Raw genomic sequence first — 22588 nt, forward strand, 5'->3', positions numbered from 1 at the left:
TGACCTTTGACCTGATAATCAATAGGGGTCATCTACGAGTCATGATCAATATGCCTATGAAGTTTCATGAACCTAGGCATAAGTGTTCTTGAGTAATCATCCAGAAACCATTTTACTATTTCAGGTCAACGTTACCTTGACCTTTGACCTAGTGACCTGAAAATCAATAGGGGTCATCTTCGAGTCATGATCAATGTACCAATGAAGTTTCACAATCCTAGGCATAAGCGTTCTTAGGTTATCATCTGGAAACCATTTTACTATTTCGGGTCACTGTGACCTTGACCTTTGACCTAGTGACCTGAAAATCAATAGGGGTAATCTATGAGTCATGACCAATGTACCTATTAAGGTTTCATGATCCTAGGCATAAGCGTTCTTGAGTTATCATCCGGAAACCATTTTACTATTTCGGATCGTGACCTTGACCTTTGACCTAGTGACCTGAAAATCAATAGAGGTTATCTGCGAGTCATGATCAATGTATCTATGAAGTTTCATGATCCTAGGCATAAGCGTTTTTGAGTTATCATCCGGAAACCATTTTACTGCTTTGGGTCACCGTGACCTTGACCTTTGACCTAGTGACCTGAAAATCATCTGGCAGAGGGACGGACCGACATGAGCAAAACAATATACCCCCTCTTCTTCGAAAGGGGGGGGGGGGCATAATGAGAAAACTGCCCCACTCCCAGCAGCCATGTTATTCAACTGACCGGAACCATTTTTGAACTCAACTCTCGTATCAAGGAAACAAATGTTCTGAGCAAATTTCATGAAAATTGGGCCAAAAATGTGACTTCCACTGTGTTCACATGTTTTCACTACATACATATAGAGAAAAATGCCCCGCCCACTGGCGGCCAGTGTTTTTTCACCGATCCCGACCATTTTCAAACTCGTCCAAGATATCAATAAAACCAATGTTTTGACCAATTTTCATGATGATTGGCCAAAATTGTGACTTCTAGAGTGTTTACAAGGTTTCTCTATAGCCAAATAAGGAAAACTGCCCCGCCCACTGGTGGCCATGTTTTTCAACGAATCGGAACCACTTTTGAACTCAACCAAGATATCATTAAGACAAACATTTTGACAAAGTTACATAAAGATTGGGCATGAAATGTGACTTTACAGTGTTAACAAGATTTTTCTTTTTTTTTTGACCTAGTGACCTAGTTTTTAAACCGGCATAACCCAGTTTCAAACTCAGCCGAGATTTCATTGGGACAAAGCTTTTGACCAAGTTTCATGAAGATGGGACACGAAATGTGGCCTCTAGAGTGTTTACGAGCAAATGTTATCAGACAAACGTACGGACATACGACGGACAAAGACTGGTCACAAAAGCTCACCTGAGCAATCAGGTGAGCTAAAAATGTCACCTTAAAGTACAAGCTCCGCATATAATAATAATTCAAAGTTTGCAGTATGTGGGGTGAAATACACAACTGATATAGCATACCAAAATGTTTTGATATATTCTTTAAGTATTTTAATGAACAAGTTAATATTAATTTTGATTCAGTTGAACTGAAGTTCAGACATTTTTCAGGAGTTAATGAAAGCACTGGATGACACTTCCACAAATGCAACGGCTACATTTGAGCCTCATCTGGGAAAAGGGGGCTTAATTCATGTGTGTAAAGAGGCATCCACGATAAGCCTGTGCATTTTGAACAGGCTAATCAGGGACGACACTTTCTACCTAGACCGATTTTAAATTTGAATAGACTTCCTGTTAATGAAAAATTCCATAAAATGTGGACCACACAGGCTAATCTGGGACGACACTTTCAACACATGCATTAAGCCACCTTTTTCCCCAGCGCAGCTCATTTTTAATATCTATAAATCTGTTGACAAGGATGTTAAATAACGCAGCTCTAGTGGCTTCATTATAAAGGCCTGCCACTTCAGTCATGTTTTATCATACTTCAGACTGATACCGTGAGAAAAGGAAGTTAGTTGTCTAAAACATTTTTTAAACCCTTACAAAAAATCTATGCCAACAGAAAGTGCAATATCATCTGAATAGTACTGGAAACAATATATCATTTAAGATGACATTTAAGTGTCTCACCTTACACATTTTTTACAGCTTAAACAGATTTATATTGTTTCTTAGATAAATCTCAAGACAAAAACTTACTTCGCCAATCTATTTCATCATGGCTTTAAGGGACTTGCTCACAAATTTGTGACATGTGAATTTGTGTATTTTGCATATTATCAAAAAAAGTATTAAAATGTTTTATTATTTTTTTACAATTTCAAGTGCTGATTATATAAACAAATATATTTATAAAACATTTCTCTGAGTTAAGACTGCTTTTTTCTTATTTAAATAACAAGAGGGCCTGAAAGGCCAAAAGTTGCTCACCTGAAATACAAAGGAACTGACCTGCTCATTGCAGCCCCAAGATATCATTAGAACAAATGTTCTGACCAAGTTTCTTGAAGAGTGAACTATAAATGTAAGTTTAAGAGTGTTAACAAGGTTTTACTATTGCCATTTTAGGATAAATTCCCCGACCCCTGGTAGCGATGTTTTTCAACAGACCAAAACTATTTTCGAACAGATCCAAGATATCATTAAAACAAAGTGTTAACAAGATTGGACAATAAATTTGACTTTTAGAGTGTTAACAAGTTTTTACTATAGCCATATAAGAAAAAAGGCCGTGCCCCGTGACGGCCATGTTATTCAACCAATCGGAGCCATTTTCGATCTCATCTTAGATATAATTGGGACAAATGTTGTGACCGAGTTTCAAGAAGATTGGACAATAAAATGTGACTTTTAGAGTGTAAACAAGTTTTTATAATAGCCATATAATGAATAATGCCTGCCCCTGGCGTCCATGTTTTTCAACCAGCCAAAACCACTTTCGAACTCGTCCAAGATATGATTGGGACAAATCTTCTGACCAAGTTTCATTAAGATGGGACAATAAATGTGGCCTCTAGAGTGTTAACAAGGTTTAACAAGGTTTTACAATCCGTATATAGCCATATAATGAATAATGCCCCACCTCCTTATGGCCATGTTTTTCAACCAGCCAAAACCACTTTCGAACTCGTCCAAGATATGATTGGGACAAATCTTCTGACCAAGTTTCATTAAGATGGGACAATAAATGTGGCCTCTAGAGTGTTAACAAGGTTTAACAAGGTTTTACAATAGCCGTATATAGCCATATAATGAATAATGCCCCGCCACTGGCGGCCATGTTTTTCAACCAGCCAAAACCACTTTCGATCTTGTCCAAGATATCATTGGGACAAATCTTCTGATTTAGTTTCATGAAGATGGGACAATAAATGTGACCTCTAGAGTGTTAACAAGGTTTAACAATTGCCATATATAGCCATATAAGGAAAAATGCCCCACCTCCTTATGGCCATGTTTTTTAACAGACCAGAACCATTTTCAAACTCATCCAAGATGTCATTGGGACGTATGTTCTGACCACAAGTTTCATGAAGCCCCCCCCCCCCTCTCAAATGGCAGCCATGTTTTTTTAACCAACTGGAACCATTTTCAAACTCGTCCAAGATATTATTGGGATAAATCTTCAGACCAAGTTTCACGAAGATTGGACAATAAATGTGGCCTCTAGAGTGTGAACAAGGTTTTACCATAGCCATATATATAGCAATATAGGGGAAAATGCTCTGCCACCTGGTGGCAATGTTTTTTAATCAACCAAAACCATTTAAAAACTCGTCCAAGATATTATTAGGAAAATTATTCTGACCAAGTTTTATGATGATCAGACAATAAATGTGGCCTCTAGAGTGTTAACAAGGTTTTACTAGAGCTCCTGCTAGAGCTATATAAGAAAAAATGCCCAGCCCCCTGGCAGCCATGTTTTTCAACCAACTGGAATCATTTTTGAACTGGTCCAAGATATCATTGGGACGAATCTTCTTACCAAGTTTCATGAAGATAGGATAATAAATTTGGCCTCTAGAGTGTTAACAAGGATTTCACTGTAGCCATATATAGCAGTATTTGGAAAAAACATGGTTTTCAAGCAACCTTAACCATTTCTAACTCGTCCAAGATATCATAGAGACGAATCGCACGACTTACAAAAGGCGATTACAAACGCTCACCATCAGCACATTGTGCTCAGGTGAGCTAAAAATATTCATTCCTTTCAATAGATGACATTTGTTTAAATGTCATTTTGTTATGATGTGAAAAAAATCATTTTGAGTTTGAATGCCCAACCTTTAATATCAAGTATTGTCTACATTTAATAAGAAAATGAAAATACTACTTGAATTAATGAATGCTTATGAAAGCAGCTAAGATATGTCCAGGACCACATTAACACAATGGTCAATTGATTATGAATGAATTGAGAACAATCCTAAATTTAACTTTTTGCAACATGACAAACCTGTAAAGACCTAACAGTTAAGAGTACTTTGATTGAATGGAAGAACTTATTGTAAAGACAAAATTGATTAAATGAAAGAACTTACAGTAAAAACTACTCTGATTGAATGGAAAAACTTACTGTAAAGACTACTTTTATTGAACTCAGGAATTCTTGGTCGCCGGCAAGCTTCTCTTTATCCCATTTGATGATGTAATTTTCACTGAAAACATGAATTTTAGGTGAAAAATGTGAGCTGATAAATAAAACACGTTATAACCTTCTTCATAATATAATTATTAATTCAATTTTTTTTCTGTTCACACGTTTCTTGAAACAAGCAGGCAATATTATGTGATGTTGCCTTGTTTCGAAACGTTATTGTGCCCTAAGCAATATTTGCAAAACGTTGTGGAAAGTAACATTGTATTGATTGACTGGAAAAAGCACAAAAGAGCTTACTATTTGTTTGAATTTATAACTTGAGTCAAAATAATATCAATAATAATATTATTGTAATTAATATTAATAATACAAATCCTAATATTGTCATTGTTATAAATAATATATTCCTTTTTATTTTATTTTGTAATAAGGATTACAATAATAGTATTATGCAAATTGATATTTTTATTCATTTTCAGAAGAAGGAAATAAAACAAATTTATAATATTATTGTACTTGGTAACAGTCAAATTATTTTCCCTCAACTTAGAGGGCAATATTTTTAACTGTTGCCCTTTGCCTAATGGTTCCACGGCAACAATTCAAAATATTGCCCTCTGTTTTAGTAAAATAAGTTGACTGGCACATGTCAATGAATATCTGTATATTTCAATACAATTTTCCAGACCATATTTTTATCCAACCTGTTAATTCAATATTAACTGAAAGAGCAGGAATGTTGAAAACTCAGTTAATCAATTAATATTATAATATCAATTACAAAGATACATCACAAAATAGGTTGCATTTACTGTAAAAGATATTCCCTACTGTGCTGTTCTAGGAATATTCTTGGCCATATTTGGAAACTATTTCATGGTTGGTGCATGGTGTATTGGATTATTGGGAATTACACTTGAAACAGACATGCAATTCTCTTTTGTAAGTTTAAGATGTGAACACGATAAGAAAAACGTAATACTTCCAGAAGGCCACGCTTCATTGTAGGTTAAGCATAAAATCTTTTAACATAAATTTGAGCCCTATTGGAAAAACTGAGCTTAATACATGTGCATAAGCTCAGTTGACTGTACATGCTAATTTGGTACAATACTTTATGCACATGCAATAAGCTCAGTTGACTGTACATGCTAATTTGGTACAATACTTTACGCACATGCAATAAGCTCAGTTGACTGTACATGCTAATCTAGTACAATACTCTATGCACATGCAATAAGCTCAGTTGACAGTACATGCTAATCTAGTACAATACTTTATGCACATGCAATAAGCTCAGTTGACTGTACATGCTAATTTGGTACAATACTTTATGCACATGCAATAAGCTCAGTTGACTGTTCATGCTAATCTGGTACAATTCTTTATTCACATGCAATAAGCTCAGTTGACTGTTCATGCTAATCTGGTACAATACTTTATGCACATGCAATAAGCTCAGTCAACTGTACATGCTAATCTGGTACATTACTTTATGCACATGCAATAAGCTCAGTTGACTGTACATGCTAATTTGGTACAATCTTTATTCACATGCAATAAGCTCAGTTGACAGTAAATGCTAATCTGGTGCAATACTTTATGCACATGCAATAAGCTCAGTTGACTGTACATGCTAATTTGGTATAATACTTTATGCACATGCAATAAGCTCAGTTGACTGTTCATGCTAATTTGGTATAATACTTTATGCACATGCAATAAGCTCAGTTGACTGTTCATGCTAATAAGGTACAATACTTTATGCACATGCAATAAGCTCAGTTGACTGTTCATGCTAATTTGGTACAATACTTTATGCACATGCAATAAGCTCAGTTGACTGTTCATGCTAATCCTGTACAATTCTTTATTCACATGCAATAAGCTCAGTTGACTGTTCATGCTAATCTGGTACAATACTTTATGCACATGCAATAAGCTCAGTTGACTGTTCATGCTAATCTGGTACAATACTTTATGAACATGCAATAAGCTCAGTCAACTGTTCATGCTAATCTAGTACAATACTTTATGCACATGCAATAAGCTCAGTTGACTGTTCATGCTAATCTGGTACAATACTTTATGCAGATGCAATTAGCTCACTTGACTGTTCATGCTAATTTGGTACAATACTTTATGCACATGAAGTATTGTACCAGATTAGCATGAACAGTCAACTGAGCTTATTGCATGTGCATAAAGTATTGTACCAGATTAGCATGAACAGTCAACTGAGCTTATTGCATGTGCATAAAGTATTGTACCAAATTAGCATGTACAGTCAACTGAGCTTATTGCATGTGCGTAAAGTATTGTACCAAATTAGCATGTACAGTCAACTGAGCTTATTGCATGTGCATAAAGTATTGTACCAAATTAGCATGAACAGTCAACTGAGCTTATTGCATGTGCATAAAGTATTGTACCAGATTAGCATGTACAGTCCACACAGGCGAATCAGGCACAACTCTTTCCGCCTTAACTGGCTTTTCTTAAGAAAAGAATTCCTCTATATGATAAATTCCTTAAAAGCGCAGATCTGGGACGCCACTTTTAATCACATGCATACAGCCTAGTTTTCACAGAACGAGGCTGATGTGATCCTCAATTTCAGTATTAGCAAACTTCAGTACCTACCAAATATATTTCATATTGACTGCATCATAGAGGTTAACAAGGACTTCCACGTCATCCGCACGACACACAAAGTTGTGCAGCATCACAAACAGGTTGTATGTAGCCCCAACTGATGCCTTGGTCTCCACCTGGGCACTGCTCTCACCTTGCTAGCCAGGCATTCACAAAAACATGTTTGGATAATAAAATTGTTATTAAAGACGTACACTTTTATAAAACAAAATTGCTGAATAACACACAATGAGAAAAGTTAATGGTTGCTTGTTAGCCATATCCTCCTTATTTTAACAAGGCTATTGTCAAGCAATATGGTCCCCTACCGGCTCCACCATTGTCAGAAATTCCATCACTGTTAAAATATTATTATTATTTTATTATTTTTTTGCCATAGCATCCAGAATTTTTGACGTAGGAACAAAATGAAATGACGTGCATAATGTCCTATTGCCATCTATCCATGTTTCAAGTTTCATGAAAAAATATTACGAACTTTTAAAGTTATCGCAGGATCCAGAAAAGTGTGACAGACTGACAGACCGACGGACAGACGGACACACAGAACGAAAACCATAAGTACCCTCCGGTGAAACCGGTAGGGGACAAAAAGATAACATGAGCATTAGGTTTTGCATATTTGAAGAGATATTAGAAGCCTCTACTCTACATACCATTTCATGTTTTAATCTGTCAGCAACCTCCACATGCTGAAATATTGAAAAACAACAATGTGTGAAAGGATAGCATGGTAATAAGATTGTGTCAGCGAGTGTCAGTTTTACTTAAAAAAATAAAACAAGAGCTGTCAACATATGATGACTTATGCCCCCTATAAATGCTTGATAGAAGTTATGAGCTTTTTTCGAAACCTAAATGCAGATGTCGAAACCTAAATGCTGACCCTAAGTTCAAGGTTAAGGTCACAGAGGTCAAAATTTGTGAGCATATGGAAAGGCCTTGTCCATATACACATGCATGCCAAATATAAAATTGCTATCTGAAGCGACATAGAAGTTATGAGCATTTTTCGAAACCTAAACGCAAAGTGTGACGGACAGGCGGACAGACGGACGGACAGACAGTCCGATCACTATATGCCCTCCTTCGGGGGCATAAAAAATAATAAATCTTATACATGTCAAGGGTGGCGAAATCAAATGTCCTAGTTGCCCGAGTCGTACATTTGCTTGTCTGGGCAACTGACTTTTTTCAATTAAGTTGTCCGTGGACAACAAGTTTTTTAAAAGTCGCGTCCAGGTATACAAAATTTCATTGCATTAAAGCCGTATTTTAGTTTTAAAAAACCGGATGTTGACACGCGATTACATTGTCAGTTCTATTTGCGGAGCAATCAAGCTAAAATACGTGCACTTTCATGCGCAGTGATCTCCCTTATTCTTTAAGAGACCGGGAGCATGCCGCATTTTCAACATTCGGCCCGACTGTTAGACAGTGTACAGACTGGTGTCTTTATTTTTACAATCAGACGTATATAAAAAGTATCAATCTAAGATAATCAAAACACGGTCTACCTTGTTATTTAAGACGACTTTAATGGTAAAGATGAAACTTTTTTTTTTAATCTTCAACAACGGAGCAGAAACCCGAAGCTTTGAGCAGCCCACCTCCCAAAAAACTAAGAAAGATTATGATAAAAAATATGATCTAAGTAAACGCACCAGAATTTTTCAAGAAACTTGGCTAACAGATTTTCAATGGTTACCAGTTTATATAATCAAATTGCTACCAGTAGCGGAGCCTCAGTTTGATGAGGTCCACATATTGGACTAGTTTAATTTGTTAAGATTACAATGTACTTATCTTTAGCACATGTTTTGCACAACACTAGCTTCGCAAGATTTAAAGTTTGAGAAAGTCTTTATATTGTTTATAATATACTGCTATAATGAATGTACCATTGAAATACAATTTGAAATTGAAATCATACTCATTTTGATATATATTCCACATTATTTAACATTAATCAATAAATGCGTTTATAATTTATATAAACATTAACGGACAAGTGTAGTTCAGCAACGGGCAAGTTAAATTTCCTAAATGGTTGTCCGTGGACAAGTATAGTTTTTTGAGATTTTGCCACCCCTGCATGTTACTAAATAATCTAAGTAAAATTGTAATCAGGAAGTAAATTGTTTGAGGGCAAAACTAGAGTCTACTGCTGATATTCAAGTAGATCTTTGTCATGAACTTGTGCATTGACATGTCAATAGTTTTGATATTTCCAAATCAAAGAAAAATGAGCAGCCCTCTGTGAAAACCAGGCTTAATGCATGAGCTTAAAGTGTCGTCCCAGATAAGCCTGCACAGGCTAATCAGGCACAACACTTTCCGCCTTAAACAAAGTTTTGCTTAGAATAGATTTCCTATTAACAAAACCAATAAAAGCAAAAAGTGTCATCCCTGATTAGTCTGTGGGCACTGCACGACCTAATCTGGGAAGATACTTTATGTACATGCATTAAGCCCTGTTTTCCCAGAGTGAGGAACGAATATAAATGTCAACATAAACACCTGAGTTAATTAACATCTATGAAACTAAATGACCTCTTTGTATATTCTGACCACACCTGAGTTAATTAACATCTATGAAACTAGCTGACCTCTTTGTATATTCTGACCACACCTGAGTTAACTAACATCTATGAAACTAGCTGACCTCTTTGTATATTCTGACCACACCTGAGTTAACAAACATCTATGAAACTAGCTGACCTCTTTGTATATTCTGACCACACCTGAGTTAACTAACATCTATGAAACTAGCTAACCTCTTTGTATATTCTGACCACACCTGAGTTAACAAACATCTATGAAACTAGCTGACCTCTTTGTATATTCTGACCACACCTGAGTTAACTAACATCTATGAAACTAGCTGACCTCTTTGTATATTCTGACCACACCTGAGTTAACTAACATCTATGAAATTAGCTAACCTCTTTGTATATTCTGACCACACCTGAGTTGACTAACATCTATGAAATTAGCTAACCTCTTTGTATATTCTGACCACGCTGGCACTGCTGGGGATGAGAATGTTGCCCTCATCATCTCGCACCACCAGGTCCAGTCCAAGTTTTCTGTAATACAAGATATATTTACATACATATAATAAGCCTTGTCTTGGGAAAGCTTGGCTTACGGCATGTGTGAAAAGAGTTGTACCAGATTAGCCTGTGCTGTCCGCACATATTAATGAGGTCTTTTACTTTCCCCTTTCATGGAATTTTATATGAAGTCTCTTCTTATTAAAAATCTAGTTTAGGCTGCAAGTGTCCTCCCTGGTTAGCCTGTGCAGACTGCTGGGGCCATTCTGAGACGACACTTTACGCAAATTCATTCCAAGTCATGATTTCCTAGAACGAGGTACAATCATGGAATGGGTTGAATTTGGACTTCTTTTAGTTTGGATTTCATTTAGTATATGAGAAGATAAATGTCGCAGTACCCTGTAGGGTCATATAGCTGGGAGTTGGAATTTTGAAACTAGGGTTGAAGAATTTGCACAACAAGAATGCATGGCTATAGACACACATTATCAACTTGCACACATTATTTATTTTTATATTCTTTCAGTAAATATAGTAGGTTTTTTTTACCATGTAGAGAATGGAGAAGGGCCCTGTGGATTGGGAGAAAAATAGACTTGTTTACACCGACATTGGGAAATTATTGTGTTTTTTTGCTAAGAGACATTTAAAAACTGAGACAAATGTTTTCTATATAATTTTTCTAAGGGTCAATCCATAAAGCTGCATGAGGGAGGGAATGTTCCAAAAGTTTAATGTTATTTACAAATAGGAAACAAGAGTGCAAAACTGTCACAAAGTAAGCCCGTTTGAAGGTTTTGGACAACTTGATAGCTTTACCATTTGAGTGGCGAAATGATTTTTTAAAATTAAGAAACACTTAGCTTTATCATTTGAGTGACACCATGCTAAATCCTTGAAATGCACTAAGTGACCCCGTGACCTAGTTTTTGACCCGGCATGACCCATATTTGAACTTGACCTAGATATAATTTAGACACAACTTCTGACCGAATCTGGTGAAGATCGGATGAAAACTACTTCAATTCGAGAGCGGACACCATGCTAAATGCTTGAAATGTAGCTTGTGACCTAGTTTTTGACTCGGCATGACCCTTATTTGAACTTGACCTAGATATCATCTAAGGTTTCATTCCCAACTCTTAAATACTGATGTGCAGCAAACATCATAAAACCTGAACAGACTGCGAGTTACTTGAAGGCTGTTCAGGTTTTATGCTGTTTGCACATAGCCATTTTCACTTTGCCTCTGAGAGGAAAAGGGTGAACAAAATCATTTCTATAGGAACACACGGAGTCTTATAAAATTGATGAGACATCAGCTTAGAGTACTTTTACACAGAGCTTATCAAGGAAAAAAACACTATTAATATAAATATGATAATTGTTAATAACAGCTTACAAGTTTCCAATGTCGATTTTTGCTGCAACTTTTTGTTTCAGATCTTTCATTTGTTCAGTGGTGATTTTTCTAGACTTTATTTCCTTTCGCCATTTCAGTAGGCCATCTATCATTTCCTGAATTACGGCAAAGTCTGGGTGATGGCTCTGCAACAAGAAGATGAAAAACATACCTGGTAAAATGACTAGATACAGTAGAATTGCAATAACTGGAGCTGGGGATTTCTCGAAAACTGGCGATTACTCAAGCATTAAAGGAAGTCCCTAACATTTTCTTTTAATTTCGATATAAAAATATCTGCAATAACTCAAACAACCAATTATCGATAACTTGAGGATAATTGCTGGTCCCTGAAAGGAATTTCACACCTAAATAACTGGCAATTATTCAAAGACACTTCTCATCTGGTCGGTGCTTAAAATATTCTAGTTGTGAAAACAGCGCAATCAAGTAGACAAAATACGCTTGATTAGGTTTGAAGTGAGTCGCAGTTTGAGTAACACTGCAAATTGTCATCCTTTGAGATACAGATAAAAGCTACACAGTTTTAATGGTAATTAAAAAATTTGGGGTTGCAACAATCTTAGACTTTGCACAACACAAGTCTGACTGAATGTAAATTAAATACAAACTGTGTAGTGATCATGTTGTTTTTCATGTTTTTTTTTCATGCGCACATATGTACCTTGTGCGCTATTTTAAATATGCTACATGAGCATTGAATATTGTTTGAATATTTTTTATTATACATGTGTTATGTTTGTATGTTGATTAAATTAAATGAAAGAACTATTATTCTTATTGTTTAGTTTAATATACTGTAACCTTAAGTGAAGTTTAAAAAAACTTTACTTTTCAAAGCACCGTCTTACATGAAAATAAAGCTGTTGCGGTCAGAATTTAAGCATCACCAACCGAAACAGTGAAAACAAATAATACCATGGATTACTTGAAACCTGCTATTACTCGAGCATCGAGGTCAGTCCTGTGCTACCTCGAGTTATTGCAGTTTTACTGTAGTTTCTTATGTCAAACTCATAGCAAACTTCTGCTTGTCCACACACAATATTCACTTGTGAAGTAAAGAAAACAAATCAGCGGCGCTCTGAGAAAATAAGCTTAATGCATAAGATTAGCCTGTGCCTAGATTAGCCTGTGCAGACTGCCTCTTCCATAGAACAGTTTGAATATGGAACATCCTGAAATTGTTCAACTGTGACAAGATAAGGAGAAACATTTCAACTTCAATGTTCCGATATGAAGATGGTTTAATTTTCTATATTGATTCAGTAACTTTGCAATATTAATAACGTTGCTTTTTCAAATATTTTTTAATAATTTTTTTTTTTAAATAACCCCTGATCAAATAGTCATTTTTTTTAAATCAGAATATCGTTCTGTGACAAAGAGTCGTGCGTTATAAATTACAATTTAATTCATATTGAATTGCAAATCTAAAAGTTTTGTAACATCAATATAACATTTAGTTGTTATATACAAGGAACTACATTTGTTTACAACATAGCCTAACAGCGTAGCACATGCCGTTGATTATACCCGAAATTTAATAAACGGGGCTTTAATCAACCGAATTCGCTGTAAAAGTGGGATAACCAAAGATAGGAGATATATATATAGCGCTCTAGAATTAACATTTGAAATTCAACTATGGTCTGTATTTAGCGATCCCTATCAGGGTCTGCATACAATACACTTGATACAGAGCTCCAGCTAGGCCTAAATGGAAGGGCGCCCCATCCTCCCCTTCTGATGCCCCACTCTGCCCTTCCGAGACCCCGCCCTGACCTTTTCAAATCCTAGCTTGAGCACTGTGATATCTAGAGCTTGTCAGTTGTGACGAATTCAACTGATGCCTCATGACATAATGTGACACATATAACAGACATTCGTGAAGAAACTGAAAAAGGGGCCTTTCCATAGCATTTTTTTTATTCTAGAAAACTGTAAAAGATCACTTCATGGAACAAAACAAGTTGAAATAATGCAAAAACGAAAAGTGATGGGGTATTTTGTCGACTTGCTGTCAATGGTGAGAAATGTCGAATTCAGCGGGGGTGAGGTTTGATAGGGGTATGATCACTCTGAACTATTAACATTGAAATATATCAAAGCAAATTATGCACATGATAGCGTTAAAAATAGCTAATAACTATTGAAACATCAGAGGATATTTGAAACAGATACTTATTGCCTAATTTTTCTTGTAAAAATATTTCATAATGCAGAGCAATATTTTTTTTTCCACTGATAAATGCAAAATGCAGGTCTATAACATTACATAAGCATGAAATTACCAACATTTCTAAAAAAACAAACAGCAACAATAACAATATTAATATAAATAATAATAAACAAGATAAAACATAACACAGGTTTAAAAATAGTGAAACAATCAACGTCACACACATATATGTCTATTGGCAGATTAACTGGTAATGCTAGATGGTTATAACAATCGAAAAACAACTCCAGAAAAAGATTTTTCAATGACCAGTTCATCATACAGTAAGAAGCTTTAAGTTCAATGGTACTGCCCACAAGTGGCTGTGTGAAGTGGAAAGTGTCTAACAATGCAGTCACAGTGATTGAGAAGATGGTTTATTCACAAATAACAATCACTATATTTCCTCTTATGAAACACTCATAGATAATCTGACTGAACTACTGGTGTTTTAATGTTTGAAATACAGAGAACTGTGTAAATTCGTAGCTCACCGTATCATTACATTTCCAAATTAAAGGGCTGGAAAAATGCACTTAAGAATAAAGTAAAAAATTAACATACATGTATCAGAAGAAAAAAACATACCACATATTGTGATTTCCAGTAGTGATACCACTCCCGTACAACTGAAGTGATTTCTTGCACTATTGGCAGCTCCTTTGGAGTGATGCTTTCCATAGACCTACAAGTACAGTTTCGAAGCTTCAATAAAACATTGTTTTGAAAAAAAAGCTTTATAAAAAATGTTGGTCAAACTCTTCAACTTTACACTGATTTAAAAGTTTCAAATTGTGATGGACATTTCAATGATATACATGCATACAAAAAATCACACTGACTTTAATTGTGCTGCTTTACAGTTTTTAACTAAAGAAGAAGGTCTGAAAAAAACAACAACACATTACTGACATAATATTCAAACTTGCTAAATAACCTGAGAAACTGTATCATACACAAGGAACCTAAGGAAACTTGAGTGCTACCTAGAAACAATACTTCATTACACGGTACTGGAACAAACTGATATTTTACGCTCTCAGTTTGTGAGTAGGCAAGTGTTAAAGGGGCCTTTTCACAGATTTTGGCATGTTTTGAAGTTTGTCATTAAATGCTTTATATTGATAAATGTTAACATTAAATTTTAAAAGCTACAGTAAAAAATCAAAAATAAATTTAAAAAAGGAAAAAAAAGTAGCCCTCAGCAGGGCTCGAACCAGTGACCCCGGAATCTTGAAGTAAAAACGCATTAGCCAACTGAGCTATCCTGCCAAGCATACATCGCAGGCGTATTGTATACGTTATTTTTGCAATCTTCGTAGTTTCACAAATTTAAACGACAACAGAACTCTCCAAATTATTCAATCGTTTCGCGTTGCAACGCTTTATAATTTTTAAGTTTTTAAATCGTCAAAAGATGCATATAACGGCTATATTTAGACTATGACAAATGTTCAGTAATACTGTTTCCTCACAAATATCATAACTCAACCGAAAATTTGCGAATCTGAAACAACTTTTTTCAATTTTGTCAATTTACCAAACCGTGAAAAGATCCCTTTAACCCTTTGCATGCTGGGAAATTTGTCGTCTGCTAAAATGTCGTCTGCTGAATTTCTAAAATTAGCATTTTCTTTGAGTTTTTTTCAAAGAATACTATCATAATTGCAAACAGTTTGGATCCTGATGAGACGCCACGTTCTGTGGCGTCTCATCTGGATCCAAACTGTTTGCAAAGGCCTTCACAATTCGGTTCCAGCACTGGAAGAGTTAATCTCAAGGCCTGAACGTGGACAATTTTGAACCCAGGAGCACAATATAAAAAAGACTTACTTTGTAGAAAAACATGAAACATAGCAAATATAACATCTTTGGGAGTCCAGTTTCAGAGGTCAGGAGAAGTGTTTACTATATACTTGTATTATGTATATATAAGTAAAGGGTCAGCCAAGAGGGTGACTTGGTCAAAATTATTGCTAAGAGCTAGATGAAATCAAGTTTAACAATTTAGATAATTTAATGCACAGAAGCAGAATTCATAATTGACATATTGTATTTAATATTTTCAAATGGTAACATAATGCAACTAATAACAAGCCATGTGTTTGTGAAACACTATGTCCCCATATATTTGACCTTTGACCTTGAATGATGACCTTGACCTTTCACCACTCAAAATGTGCAGCTCCATGAGATACACATGCATGCCAAATATGAAGTTGCTATCTTCAATATTGCAAAAGTGTACATTAAATGAGCGATTTTGACACATATATTTGACCTTTGACCTTAAAGAATGACCTTGACTTTTCACCACTCAAAATGTGCAGCTCCATGAGATACACATGCATGCCAAATATGAAGTTGCTATCTTCAATATTGCAAGAGTTATGGCAAATGTTAAAGTTGGAGCAAACAAACACACAAACCAACCATCAGACAGGGCAAAAACAATATGTCCCCCACTATAGTGGTGGGGGACATAGAGAATAACAGGTTACTGTCCCATCGTTTTGTAATATATCAGGCAAGGCTTAGAATAATATAACGGCGAGGCTTGCCGAGCCGTTATATTATTCGTGCCGAGCCTGATATATTTCAAAACGATGGGACAGTAACCTGTTTTTCTGTTTATCATACCACATTTTCCTAAAAATCTGCGAAACAATCCATTTTTTCATATTTAAAATGTATGGATCCCCGCTGATTTTGCTGATCCAGCTTTTACACGTTGACATACAGTACACTCCACGCGTTTTCCCCAAAAAACGCGCTCCCTCTGCGGATTTTTTCTGCTAGCGAGTGTTCACGCGGCGTTGAGAGAACGAGGTGAACTCGATAAAACGCTCGGCGTTACGCCGCGTTCGCTTATTCCCGCGGCGTGTATTACTTTAGCCTAGTCGGTAAATGCAGACAATTTCCGTTCTTATCAGTGACCGCCGCGCAACGCCACGTTAGCAGTGTGCTACTGGGCATGCCAAAAAATAAAAACATTATTAAAATAAATTGTTTAAATACTGTAGCACATGTATAAAAAAGATAATTGTATAAAAAATTAATACGTATAAAAATAATGATTTTTAATTCACAGGTACATCTACAATATGAATGAATATAAGACATTTGACAAATTAATATTTAAATCATAACACATATAAGACAAGAATAAATGTTCCGTAAAATTTCAAAATGAGAATAATAATTAGTAATCCGAAACACACTACGATTTTTATGTTAACACGACGGTTACAAATGCTTCCAATATACAGTCATCATGTATATTTCCCGACAAAAGCGCGCGAAAATTATGCTGCAATGTACAAGGTATACTCCTTATACCTGCAAAGCGTGCGTGTATTGATTTTTTTATACAAACTTTATAGAGAACATTGAATTTTGTTGATTTCGGTTTAAAGTTTCTTTGGTATTTTTTACCAAAATTATATCGCGAATAAGTTGATATTTCCTCTAAAATAATTTCAAATCATACATCTGGGCGGAACTGGATTTTAAGTGTTTGACGTTATGAAAACACGCAAAGCTTGTCTACTGACCTATTGTGTAGACTGCTGTCTGCGGTGTTTTGACAAAAGAGATTAACATGTGTGAATGTCACTATACCGATTTGGTCCATAGTTACCGGTAAACATTGTTTTGAATGTCGACGCAACAAGAATACAACTGTGAATATTAAATGCAACTATCAACTCAATAGTTACCACTTTCTTTTAGCAATCAATGGAATAACCTAACTTCAAAGAGAAAATAAATGCATTAGCGAGCAGAGAATTGACTTTGTTCCGACAATTAAAACCATTCCTTATGCATTCATTGAACGTGTTTACTTAAGTAAGTTATGCCTTTAGACAGGAAGCGGCTTTTCTTTGATTACGTCAAACTGTCAATTCACACATATTTGCGAGATTTTTAGGGTCCTTGGTCATTTGTTTACATGTTCACTATAGAAAATCACCTGCTAACACAGGGGTCATAACAGGACCAGATTGCCAATCCTGAAAACAAGCCAGGGGTCTGGTTCTGCAGGCCACCAGCGGGGTCAAGGGGCAGCGCCTTTGTCAGGGGGATAAAGGGGGGCTAAGTCCCCCGGACAAAAATTGATTTTAATCATTTTCAGACCCTTCTAGATTGCATTTCCAAGCAGTTTTAAATGCATTTTATTATAGCAAAAGAAAGATTTTTTTCCAAGAATTTACTTATATTTTTCAGCATAATATTATACTACATTAACCAAATATTTTGAAAAAAAATCAATACAGGAAAAATTTAAATAAAAAAATAATCATTAAAAAGTACAACCTTAGCCCATAATATAAACAGCACTAAATAATATCACATAAATATATATAATATTAACGATTTCCACCTAAGAACTGATGCTGTTACAAGAAAACGTAATCATAAATTATTCGTCAAGTGGCTAAATTTACCACCCCCACACACCTGTTCACGCAAAGTAAGATTCACGGTTGTTTTCCTTTGTTCCAATGTCACAGTTTATCAAATTAATCGTTTATGTAAAGAAACAATAAAAATATAAAAAAGTAATTACGTTTATAAGCTTCTAAACATAGGTTACGTGGTCAAAATTTACCTTAAAACTTGGGATTTTTTCGTTGTTACTCCATGTTTATAAACGCATTGTTGATTGGAATTCACAGGATAAATACTAATGTGTCTTGTTCTGATAAAACTGGGCATAATACATGTGCGTTAAGTGTCGTCCCAGATTAGCCTGTGCAGTCCGCACAGGCTAATCAGGGACGACACTTTCCGCCTAAACTTGATTTTCGGTAAGGAGACTACACAGGCTAATCTGGTACAACACTTTAGGCACATGAATTAAGCCCAGTTTTCTCAGAACACGACACTAATAAATTTTATGATTTCAGCGCAGGAGTTATCTTCTGTAGAACCGAAATTAACCAAGAATCACTCCTTACCCCCACCCCCCAACAAAACTCGAATTTTTATTGATCTCAAAAGTGACCCTGGTGCCTTGAAATCCGGATTTCCGGATCAATCCGGAATATTACAACCCCTGCTAACATGAAAACTTTGGATTAAATAATCAAAATAAAAACAATGTTGCAAACTGTGTTTATATTAATTGGTAAGTATTAGTTAAAAGACGACGTTTTGTTTGTCGTAAATCAACGAGTTTTCTATACAACAATTACTTCTACAACCACGTCGGGATCGATCTATCTTGGTTGTTTTTTTAATTGTAAATATTATACAACATGTACATGTATGTACTTGTAATAAATGTAATTTTAGTTGAAAATCAGGAAGTCAAACAAAATTAAATTGATGGTTTTCTCGTAAAACGCGGAGTTTCCCCCGCGTTGCCAAAGCCGAGGGCCGCCGCGTCGGCTTATCAGTTTTGCCGATCGTTAACCGCCGCATCCAAAATCATGCAAACGCCGCGTCTGGCGGGATTTTTTTAATCTCCCTCCAGGTCAATCACCCCGGAGTATGGAGGGAAATTGAGGAAAACGCGTGGAGTGTACTGTACATGTAGCAACGGCGTTCGAAAAGACGACACAAATAATCGCTTATTTTAAACATCGTATAGAGAAAAAAAGGTTGTTTGCACTACGAATGGGAAGAGTACACACGCTTTAATTATAAACGTTTTTAATTGGAGATCAGGAATGGACTGCAGCGACAAATTTAATCGAAGAACACACTTCACCGAATCGTTTGGAGACGCCATTTTGGAGATGTGTATTCAAATTGACATTGTGATGATGGTGTCAATATTGACATTAGCGTGTTAAATCATTTGTTATAATAGTTGAGGATTAGCATACAGTTATCATTTGTCTTGACTTTCTGTGCAACACTTGCGAGTGCAAAGACTATATCGATATTTAAGATTTATTGTCCCATTAATGACGTCATTTAACTTCTGTAGTGCAGGCTGTGGTGATTTTTTTTAAATAAACGTTTTTGTTATTTATGACTTAGAATAAAATATGTACGTTCTTGGTATCAAATTGTTTGTTTTGTTGAACCTGATTCATGTTGATAGAAATTGTTGACTTTATTGCAAATCCCACGTAACTGCAAACATTGACTGATATAAGAACTTCCTGTTGACCATGATATAAAAAAAAATATCAGGCAACGTTATATCAGGCAGATATCAATGCGGTGGTATGATAAATAAAAATATATATACATGCAAACAAAGAACATCACTTGTCACAATTCTGACCCCAGGGTGATAGTTTGAAAAACTTTATAAAGGGCGGAAATATTAGATTACCGTAATTACTCTAAGTTTTCAGACACTTAAGTTTTCGGACACACTCTTTGTTAGCAAAAATAATTATTTTCGTGACCCTTAATTTTTTTACTTTTTCATCCATAACTAATGTCTCTTAATTTGCGTACAGTATATTTAACCGCGCTATTCTACAGACATCAGACACTTCGATCAAGGATTTTTATAACCGGATTGAAGTCATAAAACCTGGCAGATGCATACCTGAGGGCAATGGCCCATAACATCCACGTTATTGGGTAAATAACCATTATACACCGGTAGAAAATAATGGATTCACCCAACAGCATTTGAAACAAAGTTGTCCTATTAAGGGCTCAGAATTTTTTCTGTTTTTACTTTTTTGTTCTATATTATTTGAGACAAGAGTTTGCAAAGCTGTGAAGTTTTATTTATTTTGTCTAAATCAAACAATCAGCATTTTATGAATAATCATTAATAGAGCTCCCAACAACTACAGTGTTTGCTGTTTATGAATGATGACTTGGCATAGGTGCATTACTATTGCGTTTCAAAAATCATCTTAAATATCAGTTCACAAACCTGTGTGGCCAAGGAGGCCTTTTTACAACTTTTTTCCTTGCTTTTTTTATATTTATTTTAGACTATTTCAAGTCTTATATTTTTGTTAATAAATGTATTTAATGACACTAGAAAAAAGTACCTAAGTCTTTAATTATAGTTATATAGTTACATGCCAAGTTGCAAACCAGCAGTTGGCTGAAGACACAATTTATTGGCTACTAAAAAATAAAAATATATATTTAAAAAAACAGACAAATATTTTCACACTTAAAGATAAAAGTATTCCTATATAATATTAAGTATTTAAAAAGTTGTTCACAACTTATTTAATTTAACTGTATTCCCACATTATGTTATTTTCTTACCCTGACTGGACGATGGTGGCTTCTTTGACAGCTACAAAGCTCTTTGGAAATGCACCCTTTTCATTCCGATTCTTGGTTGAATAGCCCATGTACCAATCTGTTAGAAAATGAAAATTGAATTCCCCACAAAAATTAAATTACATATAATAGTTTCTCATAAAGCTGCAAAACATGTACATATAGTAAACATGTCTATACAAGGCCAAACTATTTAAAATTGTTTGTTTGGGATGACCCCATCAACCCAACCAAATCCACATTTTCTTTTCAGAAACACACACCATTTAATAGATCCTTTTCAACCAGGTGCCAAAGATAAGTTTTTCTCCCTCTCTTTGTAATTGCTTCTACAATTCTAGTAGTGGTATTATGTCAATGCAGTCTGCAACCTAAATCAGTGGAACAACTTATTTTTGCAAAATGTGACTTAACTGAACCAGTGGCCCAGCAAGTTTAAGGGCACTGCAACAATCAAAAGTTCAAATATAATATGATCACTGTGCCATTTCATGTCCACTTTTGGTATTTTAACTGAATGTAAAGCTCACACTATTGCAATTATCTACAATCAATCAATTAAGACAACAGCTAGTGTAATAAAGCTATAAGAGCAAAATTTAAAGATTATGTGTTAACCATCACCGTTCCTGACTTTGCTTTATATTTTTCCAAGGTAATGTTCTTCATGCAAAGGTAGCCGGTAAAGAATACTTCAGATTAGAAGTCACTTCTCCGTTATTTAGGCAATAGGGGAAGTCTTTTCTTCCTAAAATTTTGAGCTTAGTGCTAGAATTACCCCTGGTACTTTTGACTGCAACTTCACAGATTAAATGAAACATACGTATTTAACCGTCAACAAGACTTAACACATTAAACCTAATTTACAGTGGACAAAAATATATAAAATATAATAATTAAAATGCATTTAAATTGCATTAAAAATCAAAAAGGTGTCCATGCTGTAAATTATGAGCATATGAAAATGCATATATGCTTTAGCTAAACATTGTTCAATTATTACAAAAGCAAAATAATTCAAAAATGTAGGTAGTATTCACCTCCATTTTCTTCTTTTATGACAACAGTGTCTCCTATGACAAGAGACAGCAAAAATGGTCCCTTCATATTGTAGTTGTACATAACTGAAAAGAAATGGCAATAAATGAAACATTGAAAAAAGAGTAGAAGGGTGTAACTTTAGTTTAAATAAAAATAACACATTTATCATAAATATAGAAAACATTGCCTAAATTAACATGTGGACCATATCTTAAAGTTTTCACATTTAAGTAATTTAAATGTAAGACAAATACTTTAAATCAACATTCATGTGCATTATGAAAAAGGATGTATTTGGAGAGTAACAGTTAAAATTTGACATAAAGGGGCCGTCCAATAGATAAAGCGTCGTATCGACGCGAAACGATATTTTGGGAAACTACGAGGATTGCTTATATAGCTATAAAATACATCC

General features: G+C 35.1%; 1 protein-coding gene across 18 annotated transcripts in view; it reads right to left on the reverse strand.

Annotated features, from left to right (window-relative positions):
- The window catches only part of LOC127858677 (dedicator of cytokinesis protein 1-like), a 158031-nt gene that overhangs the window by 134633 nt on the left and 810 nt on the right, over positions 1–22588 (reverse strand). For 10 of the 18 annotated variants that reach the window (XR_008039019.1, XR_008039018.1, XM_052395889.1 and 7 more), the window contains exons 2-9: positions 22173–22256; positions 21115–21211; positions 14503–14599; positions 11673–11818; positions 10213–10300; positions 7868–7903; positions 7200–7348; positions 4533–4614 (exon numbers count right to left, since the gene is read on the reverse strand). Coding sequence is in view for 16 of the 18 variants with exons in the window: in XM_052395889.1 (XP_052251849.1) it covers positions 4533–4614; positions 7200–7348; positions 7868–7903; positions 10213–10300; positions 11673–11818; positions 14503–14599; positions 21115–21211; positions 22173–22256 (779 nt within the window). In the remaining 2 variants the exon portion in view is untranslated. Of the gene's footprint in view, positions 1–4532; positions 4615–7199; positions 7349–7867; positions 7904–9764; positions 9780–9820; positions 9836–9876; positions 9892–9932; positions 9948–9988; positions 10004–10044; positions 10060–10100; positions 10116–10156; positions 10172–10212; positions 10301–11672; positions 11819–14502; positions 14600–21114; positions 21212–22172; positions 22257–22588 lie in introns of those variants that run through there. The other 8 variants (XM_052395899.1, XM_052395898.1, XM_052395897.1 and 5 more) reach the window with 8 other exon arrangements.

The sequence above is a fragment of the Dreissena polymorpha genome, chromosome 14 (genome assembly GCF_020536995.1).
Source record: "Dreissena polymorpha isolate Duluth1 chromosome 14, UMN_Dpol_1.0, whole genome shotgun sequence".
Taxonomy (NCBI): Eukaryota; Metazoa; Mollusca; class Bivalvia; order Myida; family Dreissenidae; genus Dreissena; species Dreissena polymorpha.